This window comes from Sarcophilus harrisii, chromosome 4, assembly GCF_902635505.1.
Source record: "Sarcophilus harrisii chromosome 4, mSarHar1.11, whole genome shotgun sequence".
Taxonomy (NCBI): domain Eukaryota; kingdom Metazoa; phylum Chordata; class Mammalia; order Dasyuromorphia; family Dasyuridae; genus Sarcophilus; species Sarcophilus harrisii.
Window position 1 is genome coordinate 371,812,578 of NC_045429.1, and position 25,459 is coordinate 371,838,036.

Consider the following 25,459-nt stretch of genomic DNA (forward strand, 5'->3'; position numbering starts at 1 on the left):
TATAAGAGAACAGAAACAGAAGGAGAAAGAGAGAAAATTCTACAAGTCAACAATTACTAACCTTTTTACAGGATTTACTACATGCCAAGCACTGTGCTAAACATTTTTTTACAGTTATCTCAATATAAGTTCCTTTACTTTGACTTACAGCTTAGTAATCAAGGAACTTTTCAAGATCTCTCATGAAAGGGAATACAGAAACTGGTATGGCATTTTTAAAAGTTGCCATACAATACTTTTTTTTCCTATAAATTAACTGCTACTGTGCATGAAAAAAAAAAAACCACTAGACAAGATCTCGGGTCAATTTGAAAGCAACTCACTAGCTGTGTGATTATGAGTCAGAAACTCAGATTTTATTCATGATGATAGTCATAAATGCATTTCTACTTCATATGGTTGTTTCAAGAAAGGATGTGGTTATATGTTTGTTTATTCAGTGACTAAATATTGTGTCAATAATATAAGAAAATAATTTAATCCATAAGCATGTGATTCCAAAAGATTTCTGGTATTCTAAAGTATTTTTATTAAACTTGATAAAATTTCCCCACTAAAATCATCTCTATTAATAATAACCAATCAATTAGCTTTTATGAAGTATCAATCAATCACTGTACTAACTATAAAATAACATTTATTATTTTTAATATTTTAATGAGAAAGCACAATTTCTAATATTTGCGTTATTAAACAACAGCTAACAACTCATTTTTCAAAGTCATCCAAATCATGTGAGTGGCTACAAGAGTAGAACAACCAATCTAGGAGGCAGAAGGCCAGCTTCTGACATATGTTAGGTGTGTGATTATGCCAAATCACTAAAATTTCCAGATCCCCTCCCCCCTCAGGAACATTTTTTAAGACTCTGGCATTCAGGAATTATCAATTCCTATCAATTGTGAAAATGTCCGTTTTTGAGAAACTCCATACACAGACAAAACAACAGATTCATGTCCCAAAAACAAATAAATAAATAAATGAAGCTAGAAAGAACTGAAAAAGCAACTAGAAAAATAGCTCTTAAGAAAGAAATATTATATTTAGTCACAGTCCTTCCTTTTGAAGGGCTATCTATAATTTAAATTTTAATATATACTGCTAAAGGAGGTAAGTTTTATAATTTGGATCAGCCACCAGAAGCTAGGGTTGCCAGATTTCAAGAATATCGTATTTAAAATGAACAGTTCTCACATTCATTAAATAAAACAACTTTATTAGTAAATTATCCAACAAGTATAAAAGTCTCAGACTGATTCTCTATTTGTGCTTTTCCATTCGCTTTTTACTTTTTCCATTTTTTTGCCTTTTCTTTTTCTTCTTCAAGGGATTAGCTTTTTCTCCAGCAAATGGATTTTCAGAATGCTGTCCTGTGTTTTTAAGAGGAAAATTAAGTTTGTGCTTAAATTTGGTGGAATTCTCCAAAACTTTGCCTGGGGTATGTGATAGCTTAGCCTTTTCATTATTAACATAACGCTTGACTCGTAGTTTCCTTCCCATTAATTCAGAGTTGTTTAATTTCAAAGCAAGCTGTACAGCATCAGTATTCTGAAGAAATAATTCAAAGATTAATTACTACCACACAAGATTTCATGCTAAACTAAACATATGTGCAAAGAAAGCAAATAAATGATAATGTATCAGAGCAGTAACTTTTCACTTTCAATACTAACTACAGAATCCTTTATTTTTTCTTGCCTTAAAATCTCACTTCATGGGTGCACAAGGAAGAGAATCTAAAGCTAACATAAGGGTTTCAAAGATCCAAGCTGTCTAGAAGAACACTATTGTGTAGCCTTACATCACAGGAGTTCAGTTTCTTCTACAAAATATGGAAAGCGTTGCATATGATGCCTTCCAAATCTCAGCTCTGTAATTCTGTGGTACTGTGTAGATGAAAATCACATATAATTTTTTTGAAGCCCAATTTGAAGCCCATATTACTTAAAATATAAGCTAATGCCAAATTTTTATTTCAATATGGAAAACTAGCCATAAATTCACACACTTTTAAAAAACAATTTTAAAACATATTAAGTTTTGGCAGAGGTAGGCCAAACATTGCTAGGATTTTTTTTTTTTTTTTTAATCACAAAAGTATTTGTTGTAATAGTCCTTATTATGATGGAGTTTCAACTGTATTTTTTCTTAATTCTGAATTTGAGAATGGAGATTAACAATATAAGGCTAAGTATTAACAGGGGATTATTTTAGATAATCTTAAACTATTATATATAGCTATCAAATAGCATTAATTTTTCATACCTCAAAGAGCACATAGCCACATCCTTTGCCAATTCCAGTGACTTTATTTCTCACAAGTTTTACTGCTAAAACACTTCCACAGTCAGAGAAATGCTCTTGAATAGCAGTCTCTTCAATTTCTGCAAGCAAATTCAATGAAACAAGAAATTCATATAATTAAAAAAAATTTTTAAGTATATCTAACAAAATTTATTTTTAGCATATTTTTCTATATGTTAACAGTTTTTCAATGTTACAAGTCAATTTTAAATCAGAAATTAAAAAAAAAAATCAACTTACTGTAAGGGAGGTTCCCCACAAATACTGATCTTTTGCTCCTCTGAAACAAAAATTTGAATTTAATATGTTAAAAACCAGAAATAAAATCAAGAGAGTATCTAAATAACCAGGACTAGTACTGAATGATTAAGTTCTGTTCAAGGAGTTAGGAAGCACTTCTACCATTACAACTCTAAAATGGAGACCAAGTCAAGCTGTGTTCTTTTCTGCCTTCCTCTAAAGGTCACTTTAAAAAAATATATTAAATAGAATTCCGAAATTTCAAAAATACAATCCTAACTTACCAAAGGAGTGTCAGATATAAGTTCAACTCTGATGGGAAATCCCTCTGCAATCTGAGCACCATTTCTATTAAGGATATAAGGAAGAAGGTTATAAAAAAGAAATAAGGAACAAATTACAAAGATTATCTAAGAATGACAAAAGAAAAAATAAAATTTTACTTCAAAGGTAACATCAAAAGATAAAATTACCTTTTTAATGCCTTTTCAGCAGCACTCTCTTCCTTAAAAACAACATAACCATTAATACTCTTCTGTTCAGGATGAACTTCACGTCTACAAAACAACAGTGATTATGGAAACTTTTTTTTTACTTTCTAAAATATAATAATTATCTTATTTCTTATACTTGGTCAACACTTAATAAACAATTATTTCCAAAAAAAATTGGTTCTTTATATATAAATATATGAAAATGACCATAAAGAGACTATTCAAATTGAGGGACAATTTGTGGGACAATAAACAGATAAGCTGTCCTTACAAATAGCTACTGTTGTAGAGAACTGGTAATTTGTCTTTGTGACTCTCATCCATTCTATCTCATCCAAATTTCAAGACACTACAATATAAAACCAGTGAAGGGAAGCAGCTGCCAGGCAAGAGTTTGTGGCATTGGAAGTCACAGGGAAATATGTCTGTGGATCAAAGAATAATGATTCCTATGTTCTTCCTAGTATCAGAGGTAATATTGATGAGATTATTGTCTCCAGAATCTTAGAAAGGTGGGGAGGGGAGAGGGAGAGGCACAATAACCAGATAATGGCCTGGTTTCTAGTGAATGGTTGGATGGTTGGATGGTTTACATACTATATGAAATATGACCTAGGACAAGCTAGACACAGAGTATGAGTTGAATTCTACTTCCAACCAAAAAGAAAAGATGACAGTGCTTTTGCACACCAAAAAGAAAAAAGAAAGCTGGGAGGGATGGGAACATACAATTAAAGAAGACATCAATTACTAACATAGATGTTTGTATTCTCATCTCTAAAAATTTCTTTCTAAGATTTTTATCAATTGAAAGGTAGCCTTGATGAAAAAAAAAGGAACCAGACAACCTTTTACAGATGATTTTCTATATCACACCCCACTTTACATTCACAAATGAGAATACAATACCTTAATTTCTCAATTGTTCAGTGATTGTTTTTAAAAAGCTTTTTATCTTGTAGAACTCAATGATGCCTTACTAGGCAAGTATCTAGTCTTGGTTTGCTGAGGGTATGGCTATGCTTGTGTATCCTGTACCCAACTCTGCTCCATTCTCACCCTGGTACAATAGACTTTTCCTGCCAATGGTCTAAGTTGTCTTTGACTGGAAAATGGCACAACTCCTCAAGTGTCTGCCATATAAAGATAAATATGCATATTTCTGTGACAAATGTGACTAGAAAGATAATTTTGTTCAAAAATCCATTTTAAGGTTAAGGTTAAAAAGAAGGCAATAAGCTCTTAGTCACATATAAGATAGTATTAATTTCACCAAATCCCAATACAATAAAAAAAATCCTTAGTAAAATTCATGACACTACAAAAGGGAAATTAGTCTGACCACACACAATGAATGAAAAATGCAATGCCCAGGGATATGTAGTCAATTCACATTTATTAAGCATCTAATATGTACGAGACACTATAGTAAGTGGTAGTTAGAATTGTAAAAGTAGTCCACTGAATTAGTCTAATAAGGATATAATGGATGAGCATCACAGATGAACAATGAGTTTGATCAAATTAGGGGAAGAGCTTTTATTACATTGCAACAATTATCAAAATAATATGACACTCATACAAAAACAGAAGTTCCATGGGTCAGATTAGATAAAAAAAAAAAAAAATCAAGAATCAAATGTACAAATATACCCTAGTGTATATGTAAACTCCCACTCTTCCCCCCCCCAAAAAAAAAAGAATTGTTGAGAAAACTAAAGAAATTCAAAAGAAAATAGACTGAAGACCTGAAGCTTACACTATAATAAGTTCCAAAATGAAACATGACCCAAGTATAATATCACATTGTAAAGAAATCAGAGAACTGACAGTAATACATTTCAAATCCATGGCTAGGGAAAAACTTCTAAGCAACAAGATCATAGAAGACAATAGGAAGCTTCAATCATAAAAATTAAAAAGGCTTTTGTATATACTAAATCAATAGCTGGAACAGACATATCTGATAAAAGTTTAATTCCATAGGATCTCAGAGGCCTTCTAAGTTCATATCATTGAGGAACTCAGGGCTCCAGGAGCTTCTGAGTAACCTGTCCCATAAATCCAATGGTCTTATTAAGGCAAAGTAAAGGATGGAGATCATATCTTTATTCTTGGATGCCAAGCCTTTCTTAATGTAGGCTAAGTTTCTGTTAATTTTTATGGTTATCCTAATATACTGCTTAAATAGCCATTTTAGAGTGACATGTTCTATCGGTGAATCTGATTTTTTAAAAAAAATTCAAGTACTTTACCTTTAATTGGCAGAATTAAAAGGACAACTCAAACAGCAATGAAAAGGCAATATAGGCACAAGCAGGCTATACCCCCATATACTTATAATCTAGGTGAAAAATGGGATCAAAGGCAAGAGTGATGGGTGAGTAGGTCAGTCATTAAACAGAAATGGAAGATAGCAGGTGAGCAGCCCACTGCTTCCAACAGAGGAACTTCTCCAACATGGAAAAGCTAAGAGTGCACAGATGATAAGAAATTGAGAGATCTCTATAGTTAATAAAAAACATACCAATAAAATCATCCATTCACTAAAGGGACAGGAAGAAAATTAATAATAAAAATGCTAAAACAATCTGTAATCAGAATGCAGTACAGCTGCACTAAAGGTACATTACACTAAACAGTTCTTTCAAAGTCTAGTAACACACATATATATAGACCAGACAGAAATAAGAGGCAAAATGTACCTAACTGCCCACAACTTCTTGAAAAGTATTTACACAAAAAGTTATTATCTTGGGTAAGCAGAGCTGAGATAGCCAGTGAAGTCAGGGACTAGCTGGAATTCTCCCTCAAACTTCTCCAAATACCATTGGGCAGTAAGTCGAAACACTTTCTAGAGGGTTTAGACCCAAAACTTGTATGAAGCAATTTTCCAGTCAAAGACCATTTAGAAGGTCAGCAGGAAAAGTCTGTTGTACCAGGGTGAGACTGGAGCTGAGTCAGGCACAGGATACATGAGCATAGACACACCTCCAACAAACCAAGAACAGGCCTTGGAAGCTACAGAATTGGCAGCAGCAGCACCAACATTAGCTTCTGGTGCTCTTAATCCACAGAGTAAGGGGTTTAAATAGCTGGTCAGAAGGACATTAAAAATGATCTCTTTGCTAGTTCTGAGGTAGGCCTATTGATTTGCCCATACTTAGATATGGATCTCAGTCCTGGATGGCAGTCCACAGACCCAGGGCAAGGAGGAGCATTGGCAAACAAGAACTTAATGGCCACAATGGAGAACCCTCCTTACAGTTCCAGAATAGAAAAGAGTGCTTGCGGTCACTCACAGACCAGAGCACAGGTTAAGAGGTTACTAAACACACCTCTCCTTAGATCATACCACCTCAAAAGAACTGAAAATTTACAGATCCCTAGAAGGGTCTCTGAAAACAGTTGCACGCAAAATCCCTAAAGCTTGGAACAGAGCACCATCCACACTGGAAGCAGAGCCACGGTAATTGTAAAAAAGATTTTTGAAGCAAGTTTCTCTGATGAAGGCCTCATTTCTTAAAACATATAGGAAATTGAGTCAAATTTATAAAAAATAAAAGATATTCATTCCTCAATTGATAAGTGATCAAAAGATACAAACATCTTTCAAATGAAATAATCAATGCTATTTACAGCCATATTTTTAAAAATACTCTAACTCAGTAATGCAAATTTAAGCATTTCTGAGGTATTACCTCAGATTGGCTAACTGGCCAGAAAAGGAAAATGACAAATGTTGGAGGGAATGTGGGGAAAATGAGACATTAAAACAGCTATATAAAACCATGCAGACCTTTCGATCTAATATCACTATTAAGCATATATCCCAAAAGAGATTTGGGAGGAAAAAAAGAAAAAGGACCTATATACAAAGATATTTATAGCAGCTCTTTTCTCAAAGCAAAGAATTAGAAATTGAGTGGATGCAAATCAATTGAGAAACGGCTGAATAAATTGTGGAATATGATTATGATGGAACAATACTGTGCTATAAGAAATGATTAACAGGAAACTCTCAGAAAAGCCTGGACTTTCATGAGCTCATGAAAAGTGAAATTTACTGTGTACAAAGTAACAACAATACTGTAAGATGAACAACTGTCAATGACTTTGCTATTCTCAACAAATACAATGATCCCAACAAAACTCTAAAGGATTTATAATGAAAAAAATGTATCCATATCCAGAAAACGAACTGATTGTATCTGAATATAAACTGAAACATAATTTTTTAAACTTTATTTTTCTTAAGTTTTTTTTCAGGGAGGGGAAGGGGAATAATTTGTTTTCTTTCATAACATGCTTTTTATGTAAATGTTTTACACCTATGCCTTCTCAATGAGATGGAGTGGGGAAGGAGGAAGAGAGAGAATCTAGAACTCAAGAGTTCTAAAACAAATGCTAAAAATTGTTTTACACGTAATTAGGGAAAAATAAAATATTAAATAATAAGTATAATAAAAAGTGATCGTCTTGGAGGAGTCAAATTCTAAATTTATGGGAACAAAGGTCCTAAATTTCATTGCATCACAGATTAAAATATACTTTAAAGGCTAGATTGGAAATCTAACGAATTATGTGATAAAACACAATTTCTTTAAAAAAAAATTAGGCTCAGAATTCTTTAAAAATTGCCTTGGTTAGGAAACTTATAGAATATAATTCATTCATAAAGAAATGAAAATGATAATCTAAGTTTCTTTATTTGTACAATGGGGCTAACATTATCAGTAGAATCTACTTTAAAGGGTTACCATGAAGTTAAAATTATGAAAAAAGATTCATTAATTTTAAAAGATTTCATTAATGTCATTACTTCAACACAAGGCAACTAATCAAACACTACAAAGCAATATATAAAGACAAATTTCTTGGGCAATAACCTAAAAAAATTTTTTTTCTGGCCATACACACTTTCCCCCCATTTTTAATAGGTTTTTAATATGCCGAATACATGCAAAGATAGTTTTCAACTTCACCTTTGCAGAACCTTGTAATAACTTAAAATTCTAAAGAAAAATTTTAACTTATAGACTTCTTCTTCAATAATTAACTTACTTTATTGCAGCAATCTTTTTGGATAAATTGCTCTTTGCTGGAATCTTCAAAACAAAAAAAAATTTCTTCAATCTTATATACAGGAAAGAAAGAAAATCTCAAAGTCTACAAAATATGCTATATTAAAAAAACAAAACATGAAATTTGTTACGCTATAATTGAATATATTCCTAGAAGAAAAAAATAAAAACAATAGCAAAAGTTTCAAATAACCTCATTAAAAAAAAAAAAATGCTATATTTAACAGAAATTTATTGGTGTCTCGTTTTTCATTACCAGCATTTCCTAATGTAAACCTTCCCTCAACCCAAAATCATACTTTATAACAAAACAAAGAGAGGGGGAAAAAAAAAGAAGTCAACATAACAAACCTACACATTAATTATCCAACTCTAAACTATAAATTTCTTTGTTAATGACAAGTAAAAATATTTCATGAAAAATTAGCAAAAATGGCCTGAGGCTCTAATTGGTGAATACTAAAGATGAGTAAGATAAGAACTTATAACAGAAGTAAATCTCCACAAACACAAACATACAACTGCTGCTCTATATAGAGGAAAGCCTACAGTGTTTTTGCATAGGAGAATCTTTTGTACTTTGTCCTGACCTTGTGTGACAGAGATACTTACTTGCCAAATACACATTTTATCAATATTCTCATTTTTAGGTAGTTAATGAGATTTGCTTCTGATAAATTACTTTTCACACCAGAACTACTTGGCAAAACAATGTAAATTAAAACAGTAATACACTATGAATGTTATGGAATATTATTGTTCTATAAGAAATGACCAGCAGTACAGAGAGGCTTGGAGAGACTTACATGAACTGAAGCTAAGTGAAATGAGCAGAACCAGGAGATCATTATATACTTCAACAACAATACTCTATGAAGATGTATTCTGATGGAAGTGGATTTCTTTGACAAAGAGACCTAATTCAGTTTCAATTGATCAATGATGGACAGAAGCAGCTACACTCAAAGAACACTTGGAAATGAATGTAAACTGTTTGCATTTTTGTTTTTCTTCCTGGGTTATTTCTACCTTCTGAATCCAGTTCTCCCTGTGCAACAAGAGAACTGTTCGGTTCTGCACACATATATTGTATCTAGGATATACTGTGACATATTTAACATATATAGAGCTGCTTACCATCTAGGAGGGGATGAAGGGAGAGACGGGAAAAATCAGAACAGAAGTGAGTGCAAGGGATAATGTTATAAAAAATTACCCTGGCATGGGTTCTGTCAATAAAAAGTTATTTTAATAAAAAATTAATCAATCAATTAATTAATTTAAAAAAAACAGTAATACACTGCCAATTTCAAAGTAATTGCAATGATCAATATTGATCCCTGGGAAAATAGAAGATGTTCCCCCTCACTAGTGAAATGGAATGATGTATATGCACTTTTGCTTTAGATTTGCTTACATTTTTCAATGTTATAAGAAATTAATCATGGAATGTGTGTGTGAGGGGGGGGATGGGGACAAAAGTAAACTAGACAGTGATTCTATTATTTTAAAAAACCATAAACATCATTAATTGAAGGGGGAATTATTATCTATCCAAAAATCCCCAAACAAGTTTAAAAATCTTATGAACCAAAAAATTATGAAACTGAAAAATAAGTAACTGAATACTATTTATAAATTCATTCATAAATACTCAGTGTCTTCTATATACAAAGCACTTAGTATTATATGGGATACAAAGAAGAATGTAATAGTGTTCCAACAATACAAATAAAATACAAAGACAGAAGCAATTAGGTGATGCAATAGACAAGCACTGGGTTTGGAACTGGAAGATTTATCTTCAAAAGTAGTACCTACTAGCTGTATCACCCTGGATAAGTCACTAAACCCTGTTTGCCTCAGTTTCCTCATCTATCAAATGAGCTAGAGAATGCATTGGCAAACTACTCTCAAATGGGGTTAAAGAGAATCAGACATGACTAAAAAATAGCTTCACAACATACTATTATACAATGCAGGATATAATAAAATACTATAGATTCATTCATCAAAATACCCACATTTATTAAGCACTTTTTATGAGCAATACATTTGAGAATTATGAATAAAATTCTATGGGAATCTGAGGAGGAAGATAGAATTTCCAGAGAAGAGAGGTTATCCAACAAAAAGTTTCATGGAAAAATTGGGATTTGGAATGTCCTTTAAAGAACAGGTAGGCTTTCAGCACTTTAAAAAAAAAAAGCGGGGAGGGGGAAGAATAGCATCACAGGAGAAAAGAATAGTTTAAACAATTATGTGGAAGAACATATAGGTTATATCTGAAGAACGACTAGGGGTCATGTTCACTAAATGAAAAAGATTTTTACAATGAACGATGGTACTGTAAGGATTAGTTGAGGCTAGACTTCCACCCTATACCAATCTTTATGCCAATAAGAGATTTACACATAACAAAATCATGGTAGTATTTAAAAGGAAACAACATACCAAAGAACGGAATCGTACACATTCTATTTGTCCATATTCTTTAAAAAATGATTTCAGTTCCTACAAATGAAACAAAACATCATTATATTTTCAGATTAAAAAAATAAATAAATAAAAATTTCCATTTGCCAATATGTAAACCTACTAAAATTTAATTACTAATTTTCAAGCAAAGGAATAGTTAAGGAACAAATGGCCCACTTCCAGCTTGTTGGAGAAAAAAAAAAACTTACCAATGCTGTACAGGTAACAGTTAAACCTAATTCCAATTCTTGGCACTTGGTGTTTATATTGTAATTCATAGTATCACCAATCACCTGAACTATTATAACAACAGACTTCTGATTGGTCTTCCCTGCCTCATGTTTCTCCTCACTCCAGTTCATCTCTATTCAGTTGTCTAAACCATCTTCCTAAAATCCAAATCTGACCAAGTCATCTTTTCTCTTCCATGCAATCAATTCCCATGGCTTCCTATTAACCTCTGGGATCAAATGTAAATTCTTGTTTGGCTTTTAAAGCACTTCATAACTTGGTCTCTTTGTACATTTCCAGTGTTCTTACACCATATTACCATCTACGTAGTCTAGTTATAACAATCTCTTCACTGTTCCTTGGACGAAATATTTAATCTCTCAAAACTCTGCTTTTTCATTTGCTATCCCCATGCCTGGAATGTTCTCCTTTGCTCCTACTCCTCAATTCTTTCAAGATTCAGCTAAAATCCCAACTTCTCTAAGAAACCTTTCCCAATCCCCTATAACAGAGCTTTCTCTTAAAGACTACCTGCTTGTACATAGATCTTTGAGTGTGAACTCCTTAAGGGCAGGGGACTTTTTTACCTTTATTTGTGATAACATAAACTACTATAAATCTCTACAATCCATATATTCACTTACCTTTTTTTTACACGTGACAGGTAAATTCCCCACAAATACAGTTCTCTTATTCTTTATTCTTTCCTCTGCCTCATTGATTTGAATCTTCTTTCTTTTATTTAACTCAAATGAATTATCTGAATTATCAAGTATTTTACCATTTGCTGTTTTGCCATTACTACTTGCTTGAGAAATTTTCTGTTTCTTCATTTGTTTAGCTTGCACTTTTTCTTCCTCTTCAAGATCAGCAGATACCATAGCACTTTCTCTGTAAAAGGCAAAATGTACACAAGAAAATAGTGTGTCAAAAACAAGTTAAGAAATATCACATTTCCAAATGAATATTTCAAAACATGGAAAAAATTTAAATAAAACACGTGATTAGTTCTTTAACACTGTTCTTATTTCATTAAGTCTAAAAATCAAAAATATATTCTATTTTTTAAAAAAAGAATATCTAATAAATTCACTTCTTTCACATTTCCCTTTTATAACAACAAACTGGGGTATTTCTAGGCATTGTACCTAAAGTGGTCAATACACAAATACATATGTATATTAAGTATCACCTTCACAACAGTCATATTTCCTATCCATAATTTTATTTCTTCCAAAGTTATATTAATGCAAACTGAGACATTAAAAATTTTAAATAGCAATCATGAGAAAAATATACTTTTTATTTCAGTGTTATTATATGAGACAAGATATTAAATTCTTGTATTCATTAAACACCTACTATATGTAGTGCATCGTTTTAGGAATTCAAAAAGGATATAAAACCTTACCCTCAAAATGTTCACAATCTAATTTAAGGGATTTAACATGCACTTAAGTAACCATTATCAGTCAGGTTTAACATAAGTGGAAATAAGAGGTCCAAAGCCATGAGAAAGTTGAAAAAGGATGAGTAACTTCAGTTACCATTATAGAAGGTTTTACAGAAATGAGGATGAGTCCCTTCCAGGATTTAGAAAAGAATAAATAAAGCAGAGAAAAAAGGACAGGAGAAATAGCAATGAGTGGAATTAATTTATTCATATAGAATATCTGTAAGAAAATAGTATGAGGAAGATCAAAAGACAATTCACAAAATTAACAGAAAATCTTCTCATTTCTTAAAGGAAAAAACATGTTCAAAGATGAGCCTTGGTCCACCCAAAGAGTTGCAATAACATGTCTTTCCATGTGAATTTCAAGACTTAAGAGTCTAACATTATACATTTTCCAAATTTCATATTAGTCTTTATGTGAGTATTTTAATATACTCTATAGTCCATCTATTAAAATTTCCATCTATCTCCTCTAACCTATTTTCTGACAAAACTCGGTCTGATCCTGTTTTCATCCCTGTCTTGTATAATACCACATTCTATCCCTAATCCCAAGGAACAGTACCCTTCACAAAAGGATGGCTAAGGGTCAGTTGTTGTTGCAGGCAGCAAGGTGGCAACAATGTTGCTATGTACAATATACAATATACTTCTGGTTCTACTCACTTCACTATGGATCAGTTCATTTAAGTTTTCCCAGGTTTTCTGAAACCATCCTGCTCATTATTTCTGATAACACAATTGTATTACTTCACAATCATATAACTTCTTCAGCCATCCCTCAATTGATGGACATTCCCTCAATTTCCAACTCTTTGCCACCACAAAAAGAGTTGCTATAAATATTTCTGTACATAAGGGTCCTTTTCCTTTTCTTTTTCCATCTCTTTGAAATATAAATCTAGTAGTGTTTATTGCTGGGTCAAAGGATATGTGGTTTTATAGCCCTTTAGGCACAATTGTGAATTGCTCTCCAGAATTGTTAGATCACAATTCCAAATATTTATTAGTGTTCCAATTTTTCAATAATCCCTTCAACCTTTGTTATTTTCCAATTCTGTAATATTCATCAATATGATCAGTAAGGTGAAACAGGGTATAAGCAAGAATAACAAAGCAGGACTGGGAATTTCAGTATTTAAAACAGCCTCGACCTTGGACTGACCTGTGTGCCAATCTTTTATCTGCATCAGAAAGATCTTTCTTCATTATAATTTTCTTTGCAGGCATTTGTTCAACAGCAGCACTAGTTCTCTGACTGTGCAATGCAATTTCATCTTCATTATGTTTTCTCTTCTTACCATTAACCTTTAAAAGAAATTAAACTTTATATGAGTTTTCATTCAGCACAAATATCAACTTAACCAAAATCCTACTCTTTTCCTGTCTCCCTGCCCTTCCTCACTCAACTGGCAAAACCTTCCACTCTAAAATTATACTCTGTGTTTCTCCTCCAATCTCCTTAGGGGGTCAGACTTTTCATTTAACTTTCTCTGTATCCTCAGCACTTACCATAATGTCTGGGACATGGTCCCTGACTGACACCTGATGATATCGTAGATTTGGAGTCAGGACATTAGTTCTGTTTCTTATTATCTTTATGATCCTAGAATAGGCACCTCATCTTTCTGAGCCTTAGCTTCCTCATCATAAGCTGAGGAGATTGGACTAGATTCTGAGATTCCTTATGACTATAAACATAGGATCTTATGAGTTCCTTATGAAACTAAACACAGAGCATAACCTGATGGGGAGAGCTGGTCTCCTACTGATTTTTGTATAAAGAGTAGATCTTCCTAATAAGAAAGATATAAAATCACATCCAATTTCTGACCTAGGGCAGTCACTTAATCTGTTAAGTGCCCCCAAGAAATCCTCTAAGAATTGCAAAGCCATTCCAATGAATATATATTCTTTTCTTTTCTTTTTTTTTAATAGCCTTTTATTTACAGGTTATATGTATGGGTAACATTACAGCACTGACAATTGCCAAACCTCTTGTTCCAATTTTTCCCCTCCTTCTCCCCACCCCCTCCCCCAGATGGCAGGATGACCAGTAGATGTTAAATATATTAAAATATAAATTAGATACACAATAAGTATACATGACCAACCCTTTACTTTGCTGTACAAAAAGAATCAGACTCTGAAATATTGTACAGTTAGCCTGTGAAGGAAATCAAAATTGCAGGTGGGCATAAATATGGGGATTGGGAATTCAATGTAATGGTTTTTAGTCATCTCCCAGAATTCTTTCGCTGGGTGTAGCTAGTTCAGTTCATTACTGCTCCCCAATAAATATATATTCAAAGAGGAAGTGAAATTAAATTTCAGTCTGGAGAGAAAAGTGTTTGCTGAGGCACAGGAACTTCTCCTGACTTACTTCTTTAGCAGCCACATAGACAGGTTGCTGGGCTTGTGCTGATGAGGAGCTGAAGAGAGATGCCAGGTGGCTCTTGACGCTCTTACAAGGTTTGTTTTGAAACAAACTGCCGGACACTTGTCCAACCTGATATTCTCCAGATGAGGAGCTGCTCATTTTATCTTCCACTGCTTTGCTAGAAAGAAATAAAAGCATGTTTGAGACACTTTAAGGTTTGCAAAGGGCATTTCAAATATCTTGTTTGCTCCCCAGAACAACCCTTTTAAGCCATTCCCATTTAACAAGTGAGGAAACTGAGGTTAAGAGAGTTTAAATGACTTAACTGGGGCAACAATCAATTATTGCTCTCTTGTATGTACATCATTTAGCACAAAGCTTGGCACTAACAAGTGCTTGTTAACTGATTAATGTGTAGGAGAAGGAATTTGAATCCAGGGCTTGCTTGCTTCCAGTCTAGCTGTTTTATTCACAGTGCCACCGTTTATGCAGTTTTAAGATTTGCAAAACTACACACACATTTAGACACGTATAGATGATACAGATTTATCTAAATACTTCTATCTCTGGGCCAGCTGAGTGGATCAGCGGAATGGGCGTAGGAGCAGGAGTCAGGAAGATCTGAGTTCAAATCCAGACTCAGACACTTGCTAATTGTGTGACCACGGGCATGGCCCTTCACGCTATCTGTCTCAGTTTCCTCCTCTGTGCAATGGCAAACCAGGCTAATATCTCTGCCAAGCAAACTCCAAAGGGGGCAGCTTGGAGTAGGAAACTGAACAAAGGAGATGGAGAGGTACAGAGGCGTGGGTGTGTCTAGTATAGAGAGATATATATATAAAATAAGTGTACACACATATATGTTAATTTGATCCTCACAGGAGTCCTGTGACACAGGGGCCGTATTTATTCCTCTTTTATAGATAGCGCAAAGGGGCTCCGGGAGGCTGTGAGTTCTCCTGAGAAAGGGAACATTGGGGGCAGAACTCGAACCCAGATCCTCCCGCCTCCCTGTCCGGCCTCTCCACCTTGCCAGCCCGCAGCCCGGGAGGGGCAGGAGGCTCGGGTTCCCTGCTCCTGGCGGGGGGAGTCGCGGAGACGCCAGCTTAGGCTGGGCCGCCCCAGCTGCGGAACTGCCCCGAGGGGTAGCAAGGCCTCCGCAAAGATGCGGAGGCGGAGAAAGGGAGGGAGAGAAGGGCAGTCCCCGGGGGGCGCTTGGGGCTTACGCACGTGCCTCACCTGTCTCCGGTCGGTTTCTTTTTCTTCCCCTTAATCTTCCCTTCAGGCGCCATCTTGGCCGCAAGAATACGTCTCCACTGGATATGGACCACGTGGTCTTGTCAACTTCTGGTGCTCGAGACGTCATTTCCGCCTTGCCTTTTTCCCCTCCCTCCCTCGCTCGCGCTTCCCCCTCCCGACCCAAGGCTAAAGCTTTTTTTCTCTACTTGTTGATGGCTTATAAATCGTCGTTGCGTAATTACCGTAAATAACGCCAAAGTTTAGCATTGGAAAAACAGACCGGCCTCCTTTCCGTTTTGTGAATATGGTAATATCGCATTTACTGTTTTAGAGATGGAGAATTACGGAGGAGGATTATACTGCGTGTGCTTTCCAACATGATCTGTCTTCGTTTTGCTGATAAACTTTTTTCAGATTTTTTAAAAAAGGATGGTCCTTGGTTAGAGGGTTGAGGAAAAGAAGACATTCAGAAATTAGGGAGATCTAGAAACAAAAGGTATTTATTAATGATTATTTTTTAAAAGATATTAAGGAAATGGGCAGTTGTTGTGGAATAAGACTGGACCCAACTCACCCCATCTCCAAGAAATCCAGACACTGATAAGCCAGCATCATTGTTCTACCTGTAAACTGCAGCTTTGATCAGGAACTTTAGAAGAAATTAAAAAGGGTCAAATTAACAGGCATTTATAAAATGCCTACTATGTGCCAGACACTGTACTAAGCTCTGGAAGCAATGAAAAAAGGCAAAAGCATCCCCTAGTTTCAAAGGAGCCCACAATCCAATGAGGGAGGCAATTTGAAAGAACCAACAGGTTACCATTAAGGATCAATTAAAAATAATCTCAAAGGGAAGGCTACCAAGAGTAAGGGAGATTTGGAAAGGTTTCCTGATAGAATTTGAATGGAGAGGAAGAAAGGCAAGGGGCCTGAGATGAGCAGGGAGAGAATTTCAGGCAAGGGTAGAAATGAACAGAACTCACAAGTAGAATATATAGGGTGAGGAACAAAAAAGAAGCTATGCCATATGTAATTAATGAGATTTATTTCTAGTTGGGAAATCACTCTGTTGTTTCTTATTTGCCATGTCAACCCCATTTATTTTGCCTAGTTTCCAATATCATCCAACTGAAAACTATTATCCAAAATTACCAATGATCTTTTTTTTTTAAGTATACATTTTTTTAAATTACTTTTATTTTATTTTACTTTTTTGGTCAATTTACAACTATTACTTTTTTTTCCCTCTCTTTTTTATAGCTTTTTATTGACAAAACATATGCATGGGTAATTTTTCAACAATGACCCTTGCAAAAACTTCTATTTCAACTTTTCCCCTCTTTCCCTCCACCCCCCTCCCCTAGATGACAGGCAGTCCCATACATGTTAAACATGTTAAAGTATATGTTAAATACAATATGTATATACATAATTATAGAGTTATCTTGTTGCACAAGAAAGATCAGATTTAGAAAGAAGGTAAAAATAACCTGGGAAGAAAAACAAAAATGCAAGCAAACAATAACAGAAAGAATGCAAATGCTATATAACCATTACTTTAAACAAATTAAAAGAAAAACTCTCATAATACATTTACATAGTCAAGCAAACAAATTTTTCATGTGGATCAAGTCCAAGAATCGCCATCATTCTGTACTCTGATCCATCCCTGTCAGGAGATAGGTACTATATTTTGTCCCATACCTCTGGAATCTTGGATAATCACTGGATTAATCAGATTTCTAAATCTTTTTACTACAGCGAAAGTATGATAGATTTTGTTCTAGCCCTTATTTTAATTCTTTGCAAATCTTTATTGTCATATTGTTGAATTGTGTCTTCTATGCCATTTTGTTATCCTCTTCTGTTTTAATGGTGTTATCCCATTCCCATTCAGTTATGATTGTTAATTCTTTTTTCCTCCTATTCTTTTATATTTCATATTCTCTGTTTCCTTCCCTTCTTTATATAAAGAAGAGGGTGCTGAGAGAAAAGGTGTGTGCTTGGCACCAATATTATAGGTTTGGGGAACTCGCCTTCTGCTTCTCTTTCTCTCACCAGGAATGCAGTAATCTTATTCTTTTATTTTTAAACTCCTTTTTGCAACTGAAAAAGGAGTGGATGCCCATCAACTGGGGAATGGCTGAACAAGCTGTGGTACATGAAGGTAATGGAATATTATTGTTCTATAAAAAATGATGAACAAGCTGATTACAGAAAAGCTTGAAAAGATTTACATGAACTGATGCTGAAACAAGCAGAACCAGGAATACATTGTACACAATAACAGCAAAACTGTGTGATGATCAACTATGAAAGGCTTTGTACTTCTGAGTGGTTCAGTGATCCAAAGGAATTCCAATAGACTTTGGACAGAAAATGCCATCTGCATTCATAAAAATACTAAGGAGAATGACTTTAAATCAACACGTGCTATGTTCATTTCTTTTTTCTGGTTTTTTTTTTTTTTATCTCTCATGGTTTTCTCCTTTTGTTCTGATTTTTCTCTCCCAACATGATTCATAGAGCAATGTATATTAAAAATAAACTTACTACAATAAAAAAAAGTTAATAAAAAAATAAACTTTCTCTTTGCAATGTATCCCTCTGAGTTGGAGTTCATTTTGTTTAGGATTAATCCTTCCCTTAATCTGTCCTCTCTCTTATTCTTCTCTTTAACTTCTCCCCTTTCCCAAATTCCCTGCTGAAAGGTATTTTTGTACCCAATTCTTGTGTGCAGTTCAGATGAAGGTGAGGTTCAAGTGTTGCTGACTTCCCCCACCTTTCCTTTTTGTAGAATCCTGTAAAAATTCTATGTAAGAATATCTCATATAACTTCAAACCCCAATTATATGACATACTTTTCCCCCTCCTTTCTCCCGCCTTGCCCCTCAGTATATTCCTTTTCCTTTCCTTTCTTTTAAGATAATCAAAAAATTAAAAACAAAAATCTTTCGGCACCTCTAATTAGGCACTCTCTGTGATCCTTGATGATAGAATTCTGAGGGTACAAGAATCATCTTTCCAACTTAAAAGAAAGGAATAAGCATTTATTAAATACCTACTATGTGTCAGGCACTATGCTAAGTACTTTACAAATATTATCTCATATTAAAATATAAACAGTTCATTTAATCTTTTATGATTGTGTACTCATGTTTTGACTTTTAATGTTTCTTTTGGTTCCTGTGTTAATAGTTCAAAGTTTCCAGAGAGAAGCTAAATCAAGATGACAAAGTAACAGCATTTTTTTTTCCCAATTCACCAAGCACACTTCCTCCATGACAACCTAGAAAATGTATCAGACTGAATTCGGATCAGGAAAACCAAGAAAAATTCACAATAAATCATTTTTCTATTCAAGGATTCTAAGGAAGATAAAGAGGATGAACATTAGGACAGAGGATGGCAGGATGCAGAACAGAAGGAATAGGGACAACTTTAGTGGTCAGGAAGTTAAAGAGACTGAAGCTGAACACCGGGACAGAAAGTATCAGGGTATAAAAAGATCCCTGCATTAGAAACAAGTGCCAACTGACAACTCTGTCAACCATTAGTCAGTTCCAGGTTACAGTTCCAGAGTGGAGAGTAATGATCTCAAGGGATACAAGCTCGATCTGTAATTTTAAAAATCAAATGAGAGCAATAAAGGGGAAATGGGGAAATTAATAAGAGCTATACATGTTATGAAAAGAGCATTAACAGCTTAATAAAAGAGATATATAAAATAATTATGAAGAAATTAATTTCTTTAAAGTTACAATTGGCCAAATGGGAAAAAATTACAAACTTTATTGAAGAAAATAATTCCTTAAAAATTAGAATTGGCACCAGACTAGGTGGTGCAGTGGATAAAGCACTAGCCCTGAAGTGAGGAGGACCTGAATTCAAATGTAACCTCAGACATTTAACACTTCCTAGCTGTGTGACCCTGGGCAAGTCACTTAACCCAATTGCCTCACCAAAAAAAAAAAAAAAAAAAAATAGATTGGCCAAATGGAAGCTAATGATTCCATGAGACATCAAGGAACAATAAAACAAATTGGTTTTGTTTTGGTTTTGGTTAAATGACTTTCCTAGGGTCACACAGCTAGGAAGTGTTAAATGTCTAAGGCCAAATTTGAACTCAGATCCTTCTGATACCAGGGCCAGTACTCTATATCGATTATATCTAGCTACCCCTCAAAGGTTTTAAAAGATTGCAAAAATAAAAGAAATATCTCAAGGCAAAACTACTGACCTGGGAAATAGTATAAAGAGTTAATTTTAAAAATCATTGTACTAACTAAAAACCATGAACAACAACAACAATAACTTATTCATCATAGTTTAAGAAATTATAAGGGAAAACTCATATATCTTAGAACCAGAAGCCATAGTGGAAACTGAATGAATCCACTGATCACCTGAAAGAAATACAAAAAAAACCCAAAAACAAAAACAAAAACAAAAAATCTCAGGAATATTACAGCCCAAATTCAAAACTTCCAAATCAAGAATAAAATACTATAAAAAAAAACAGAAAGAAAGAATTCAAGGACCATGGAGTCATAATTAGGATCATAGAAAATTTATCAGCCTTCAATTTTAAAACACTAAAGGCTTAGAATATGATATTCCAGAATGCAAAGGATCTAAGAGCATAACAAAAAATAAACCAACCAGCAAAACTGAGTATAATCTGACAGAGGGCAAAATGAAACTTTAATGAAATAGAAGAGTTTTAAGCATTCCTGATGAGCAGACTAGTGCTGAATGGAAAATCTGATAAACACAAGATTCCAGAGAAATACAAAAAGGTAAGCATGAGTAAGAAATCAAAGAGATTAAACCAAGCTTAGACATTTTTATATAGAGGAAGAAGATCTATCTCTCAAACATTATCCTGGGGCCTGGAAGGAAGGTTGCTTAGAGGGAATCGAAATAGTGGGTCTGAGTATGATTCTATTATATTAGGATGATCTCAAAAGAAGAATGGAAGGATAGGGAAGAGGAATGCACTGAGAGATGGGAGCCAGAAGAGAAAGAATGGGGAAAATTATTTCAGATAAACACAACACACAGAAGTTTATATAGTGGAGACGGTTGTGGAGTATACCCATAAAACAAAAGATAACAGAATGAATTAGAAATTAGAATCTAACAATATGTCATGTACAAGGATACTTCAAACAGAAAGATAAACAGAAAGTTAAAAATAGGGCTGGAGCTGAATCTCTATTGCTTCAAACAACAAATTACATTAAATGATTGTATATTTGTAACCTTTATCAGATTACTTACTGTCTTGGGGAGAGGGAAGGTAAGGGAGAGAGGGAGAAAATATTTGGAATTCCAAATCTTACAAAAATGAATGTTGAAAACTACCTTTACATGTAATTGGAAAAATAAAATACTATTGAATTTTTGAAAATACATTTCATTAAGATGATGACAAAAGTAAAAACATATATCCAAATATCTAGGAGATAGCAAAAGCAACTTAGGGTTAAATGTATATCTTTACATGCTTATGTCAGTAAAAGAAAAATCACATCAACAAAATAGGTGTGCAATTAAAAACAAACTAAAAAAAATTTAAAACTTGTAATTAAATATTAAAATATAAGTTTTGACAAAATCAAAAAAGAGTAACAAAGTTGAAAATAATTTTTAAAAACCCATTGAACTAATAATAAATAAAACTAGGGGTGGGAAAAATCTTAAGAACCTGTTTCTGGAAGACTCGTCATGAGCTACTGTAGAAAAATATCTTTGGAGAAGAGGTAGAACAGCATGCATAAGCAGTCTATAATTGTTTCAGATTAGCTCAATACTAGTTAAGGAGAAAACTTTGTGATTGGATGCAGAAGCATTTAAAAAAAACCAGTCAGCTTTCTTCAAGGATTTTGAGGATTCATTCGATTAATCACATTCTTTGGAAAGGGAATACTTAGGAAAATTATAAACATGATTAATCATATCAATAACAAAAATAAAACAAATTATCATATCAATAGATGCATAAAAACATTTTGACAAAATAAAATACCCATTCCTATTAAAAATACATCAGAAAGCACAGGAATAAATGGAGCCTATCTTAAAATTATAAGTAATATCTCTCAAAAACCAAGAGCATTATTTATAATGGAAATAAACTAGAAAACTTCTCAATAAAATTAGTGGTAGAGCAAGGATGAACAATATCATCACTAATATTCAATAAATAAGGGAAGAATTTATAACCAAACAAAAGACAGAGAGGAGGTTTATGGGAAATAAAATGAATAATATTACAGGAAGCTAAAAATGTTTTTGTAGAAAAGCAGGAAACTGGGGAAAATATTTTTATGCCAAGTTTTTGCCACTCTCTTGGGAGTTTTGAAAAGTGAGACAAATGATATATAGGAATCTGGTCGTCAGAGTGCAGGCCAAGTAATACAGCTAACCTGGAAATGCCTTGCTAATGAGTAACTTTCAGGCAAACTTAAGGGTGATAGCTGAGTGATAGCTGAGTCTCCTGAGACTGAGGTAGTGTAGGGGCCAGTGTATTTATTTTATTATACACATATACACATACATTACATTGTATTTTTATATTTCCCAACAAACTAAGTAGAATATTTGCATTTTTGTGTGTGTGGTTATTATGTCTTTAAATTGGATAGCATCAGCCAGTGGCATAGTAGACAGAGCACTGGGTTTGAAGTCAGGAATAGCTGATTTCAAATCTACCTTTAGACATTTACTAGTAGTGTGACCTGAGCAAGACACTTAATCTGTTTGCCTCAGTTATCTTCAGATGAAAAATTAGGATAATAGCACCTAGTTTGTAGGGCTGTAATGATCAAATAAGATAAATTTATAAAAAGTACTTATATAGTAGCTGGTATATTGTAAACATTATATCAAGTTTATTACTTTCCTCTTTCTATTCCCTTTTGAAGTAAATATCCTTTTGAAAAGAAAATTGATATTGAGGTTAAATGGAATTTGGATACTAGTCATGGACCTCTAACAATGGATGGGGTCAAAATTGTTTGGGACTTGAGCAAATAGCACTGAAAAAAGAGATCATTTTAAAACCTCAGGATGCTCTCTGATCCCCTGAAGATCAATGTAGCAGGTTTAGCTCTGGGAGAGGGGGAGCCAAGTCCGTCCTGATCCATGAAGTGCTCCATGGAATCTCTGGAGCCCTGTTAATTTCCTTTCTGAAACCTACTATATTAGGGAAATTGATAGTTACTTTTTTTTTTAAAGCCAGGCCCAAAGTTCAAGGAAATTCTTAGTGAGGAAGCTATTTCTATCAATTCATATTTAAAATGATTGTACAACATAAGGTTTAAAGAGTAGCCTATGGAATGGAAAGTAACTTACCTAGAATCACCTATTTCAGAAGTAGGAGTTGAACCCAGGTTTTTCTGACTCCTAATTAATCAATCAACAAGCATTTATTAAAGACCTTGCATGTGTCAGACACTGTGTTGGGTACTGGCGATGCAAACGTAAAGAATAAAACAATCCATACACACATGAAGCATAAATTCTGGGTAGGGGAGAGGAGTTTCCAACTCTGTGTGTGTGTATGTCTATATTTTTAAAAGGCAGAAAAAAAACCAATTACTTATTAAGTGCCTACTATGTGCCAAGCACTCTGCTATGTGCTTTACAAATATCTCATTTGATCCTCATGGCAACCATGGAAGGTAGACGCTATTATGAAGAAAATTAATTTTAATGCTGTATCATTTGACTATTAATATTAATTTATTTTCTCCCCTTCTCTATTGAGAAAACCTACTTGGCCCATTCTAGCTGAAGAATGTCATCACATTCCTGCTCTTTCAAGGAAGAGGCTAGGTCTTATTGTTAGCCCTGTAAATTAGATGGACCTTCTCAAGAGCTACCCAGAACAATTCCTGTGACCTTATTCCCACCATTAAAGTTTGGGGGAACAGCTTACAAAGGAGAAATCACACCAGAACAGAGTGGTTTCTTCTTCCCAAATTGTTGGAGGCTACTAAATCTCACAACACGATCTCCCTCTCTTAAATATAAAATAATGGGGAGGGACTGAGGACTCACCACCCACTCTGGCATTAAGTGTCTATCAATCAGGATGGTTTTTCATTTATTGGGGAGGTCCCTCTCAAAAGGAAAACACCTGATTTAAGGTCGCTCAGAGACTCTCTTTTTTGTCTTTGATCACCAAAAGAGATCTCTTGACCATCAATAATTGACTAATGATTAACCCAGTTAATAAATTGAGTTTTAATATCTGGGAATTTTTCTTAGGATTTCATATGCTACAATTCATTTTGTAGTTGAGGAAACTGAGATGGGATTAAGTGGCTTGATCAGGGTCACATGGTAAATGTCTATGGCTACATTTGAACTCAGCTCTTCCTTACCCCAGAACTAGCACTCTTCCCACTGTGACAACTACCTGCCTCAATAAAAACAAACAAACAAAAAAATCATATTAGTTAAATATAATTATCTGCATAGGAACAATAGCTATCTCTATAAAAGTGGATGAAATAAGCAAGAAAAAAAGGAGGATGCAGGCAGAGCTGAAGAGTACATACTAACAAATAGGAATGGACATGGAGGGTGATGAATGAATGAATGAAGTAACATTGATAAGCGCTTACTGGGTACAAATCAAGTCGTACGGGGTATCTAGGGAGAACTGGAGCCTCTGGGGTGAGGGATTACTGAGCCTTTTCAAGGCTCTTCATCCACTTTTGGTGTTTGTGTAGCACACACCTCTCCTCTATGGCTCTAAGAAGCTGAAGTCTGGCTGTTGCTCAGACTGTTGGTGACTGGGGGGATGCTTATCCCAAGCAGGTTAAGATTGCTCCCAGGAGAATAGGCAGATGAGAACCATTTGCTCCAATAGCCACAAAGAAGCAGGCCCTGGGGAGCTCCTAGAACACAGTCAGGCAGCAAAGATACCAATATCACTCACTAAATCACAGACCATCATCAGGGGCCTTGACTTTTGTCCTGCTCTTGGACTTTCCTCTCTCTCTCTCAGGAAGAGACTAAGGTCTGCCTCCTTTAAATCTAATTTCACATGTAAATCAAGATGTCACCTGGGATATCACTGATTCTCTTCAGAAAGTGAAGGATAAACAACAGTTACAAATTAAACAGTAGTTACAAATCACTGAGTTAAGTGTTAGGGATATGAATACAAAAACAAGACAGTTACTGTTCACATCCACATCACCTACTAAGAAGGGAAGACAATATATGTATGTAGCCTTCAGTTACAGATCGGATGGAAAGGTCCAGTGGTTCTTAGCATATGCAGCTAAGCAGATGGTCATGTATCTTCTTTAATGCCATTTCGGTCAATATAGCCATTTCCGATGCTGAACTATTTGAAAATCACCAGGTCTTTGGTGGCAAAGATTTGTTTCTAGGTCTTCAAGAGCTGTGGTGGGGGCTGCAGCACCTGTAGAGGAAGTTGACAGGTCATAGCACAAAAAGCACTGCTTCCCTAGGTAATAGTGACCAGGCTTGAAGGAAGGCAGGATTGGTGGTTTGGAAAGCTGCTGCTCCT

General features: G+C 34.5%; 1 protein-coding gene across 2 annotated transcripts; it reads right to left on the reverse strand.

Annotated features, from left to right (window-relative positions):
* Window positions 1-1,195: 1,195 nt before the first annotated feature.
* RBM34 (RNA binding motif protein 34) lies at window positions 1,196-16,047 on the reverse strand. 2 transcript variants are annotated; one of them, XM_031966921.1, is made up of 11 exons: window positions 15,907-16,047; window positions 14,671-14,840; window positions 13,453-13,595; window positions 11,476-11,722; window positions 10,577-10,636; window positions 8,103-8,146; window positions 3,018-3,101; window positions 2,829-2,892; window positions 2,545-2,584; window positions 2,266-2,384; window positions 1,196-1,548 (listed from the first exon to the last, which is right to left on the reverse strand). In XM_031966921.1, exons 1-11 carry the CDS (start codon window positions 16,031-16,033, stop codon window positions 1,261-1,263), a joined length of 1,386 nt encoding a protein of 461 aa, XP_031822781.1. In that variant the 5' UTR covers window positions 16,034-16,047; the 3' UTR covers window positions 1,196-1,260. The 2 variants fall into 2 exon arrangements, with proteins under 2 accessions (XP_031822781.1, XP_003767862.1); XM_003767814.4 differs by having other exon boundaries at window positions 14,671-14,845; window positions 15,907-16,012.
* Between the last annotated feature and the right edge of the window lie 9,412 nt (window positions 16,048-25,459).

What these genes read in the sequence shown, in the direction of transcription:
- RBM34 (XM_031966921.1), bottom strand. Translation starts at nt 16,033, where the DNA reads ATGACGTCTCGAGCACCAGAAGTTGACAAGACCACGTGGTCCATATCC. An exon ending in AAGAAACCGACCGGAGACAG is followed by an intron (nt 14,841 to 15,906) that starts GTGAGGCACGTG and finishes TTTCTAGCAAAG; the next exon opens with CAGTGGAAGATAAAATGAGC. An exon ending in TTATATCTGACACTCCTTTG is followed by an intron (nt 2,585 to 2,828) that starts GTAAGTTAGGAT and finishes TTTTTGTTTCAG; the next exon opens with AGGAGCAAAAGATCAGTATT.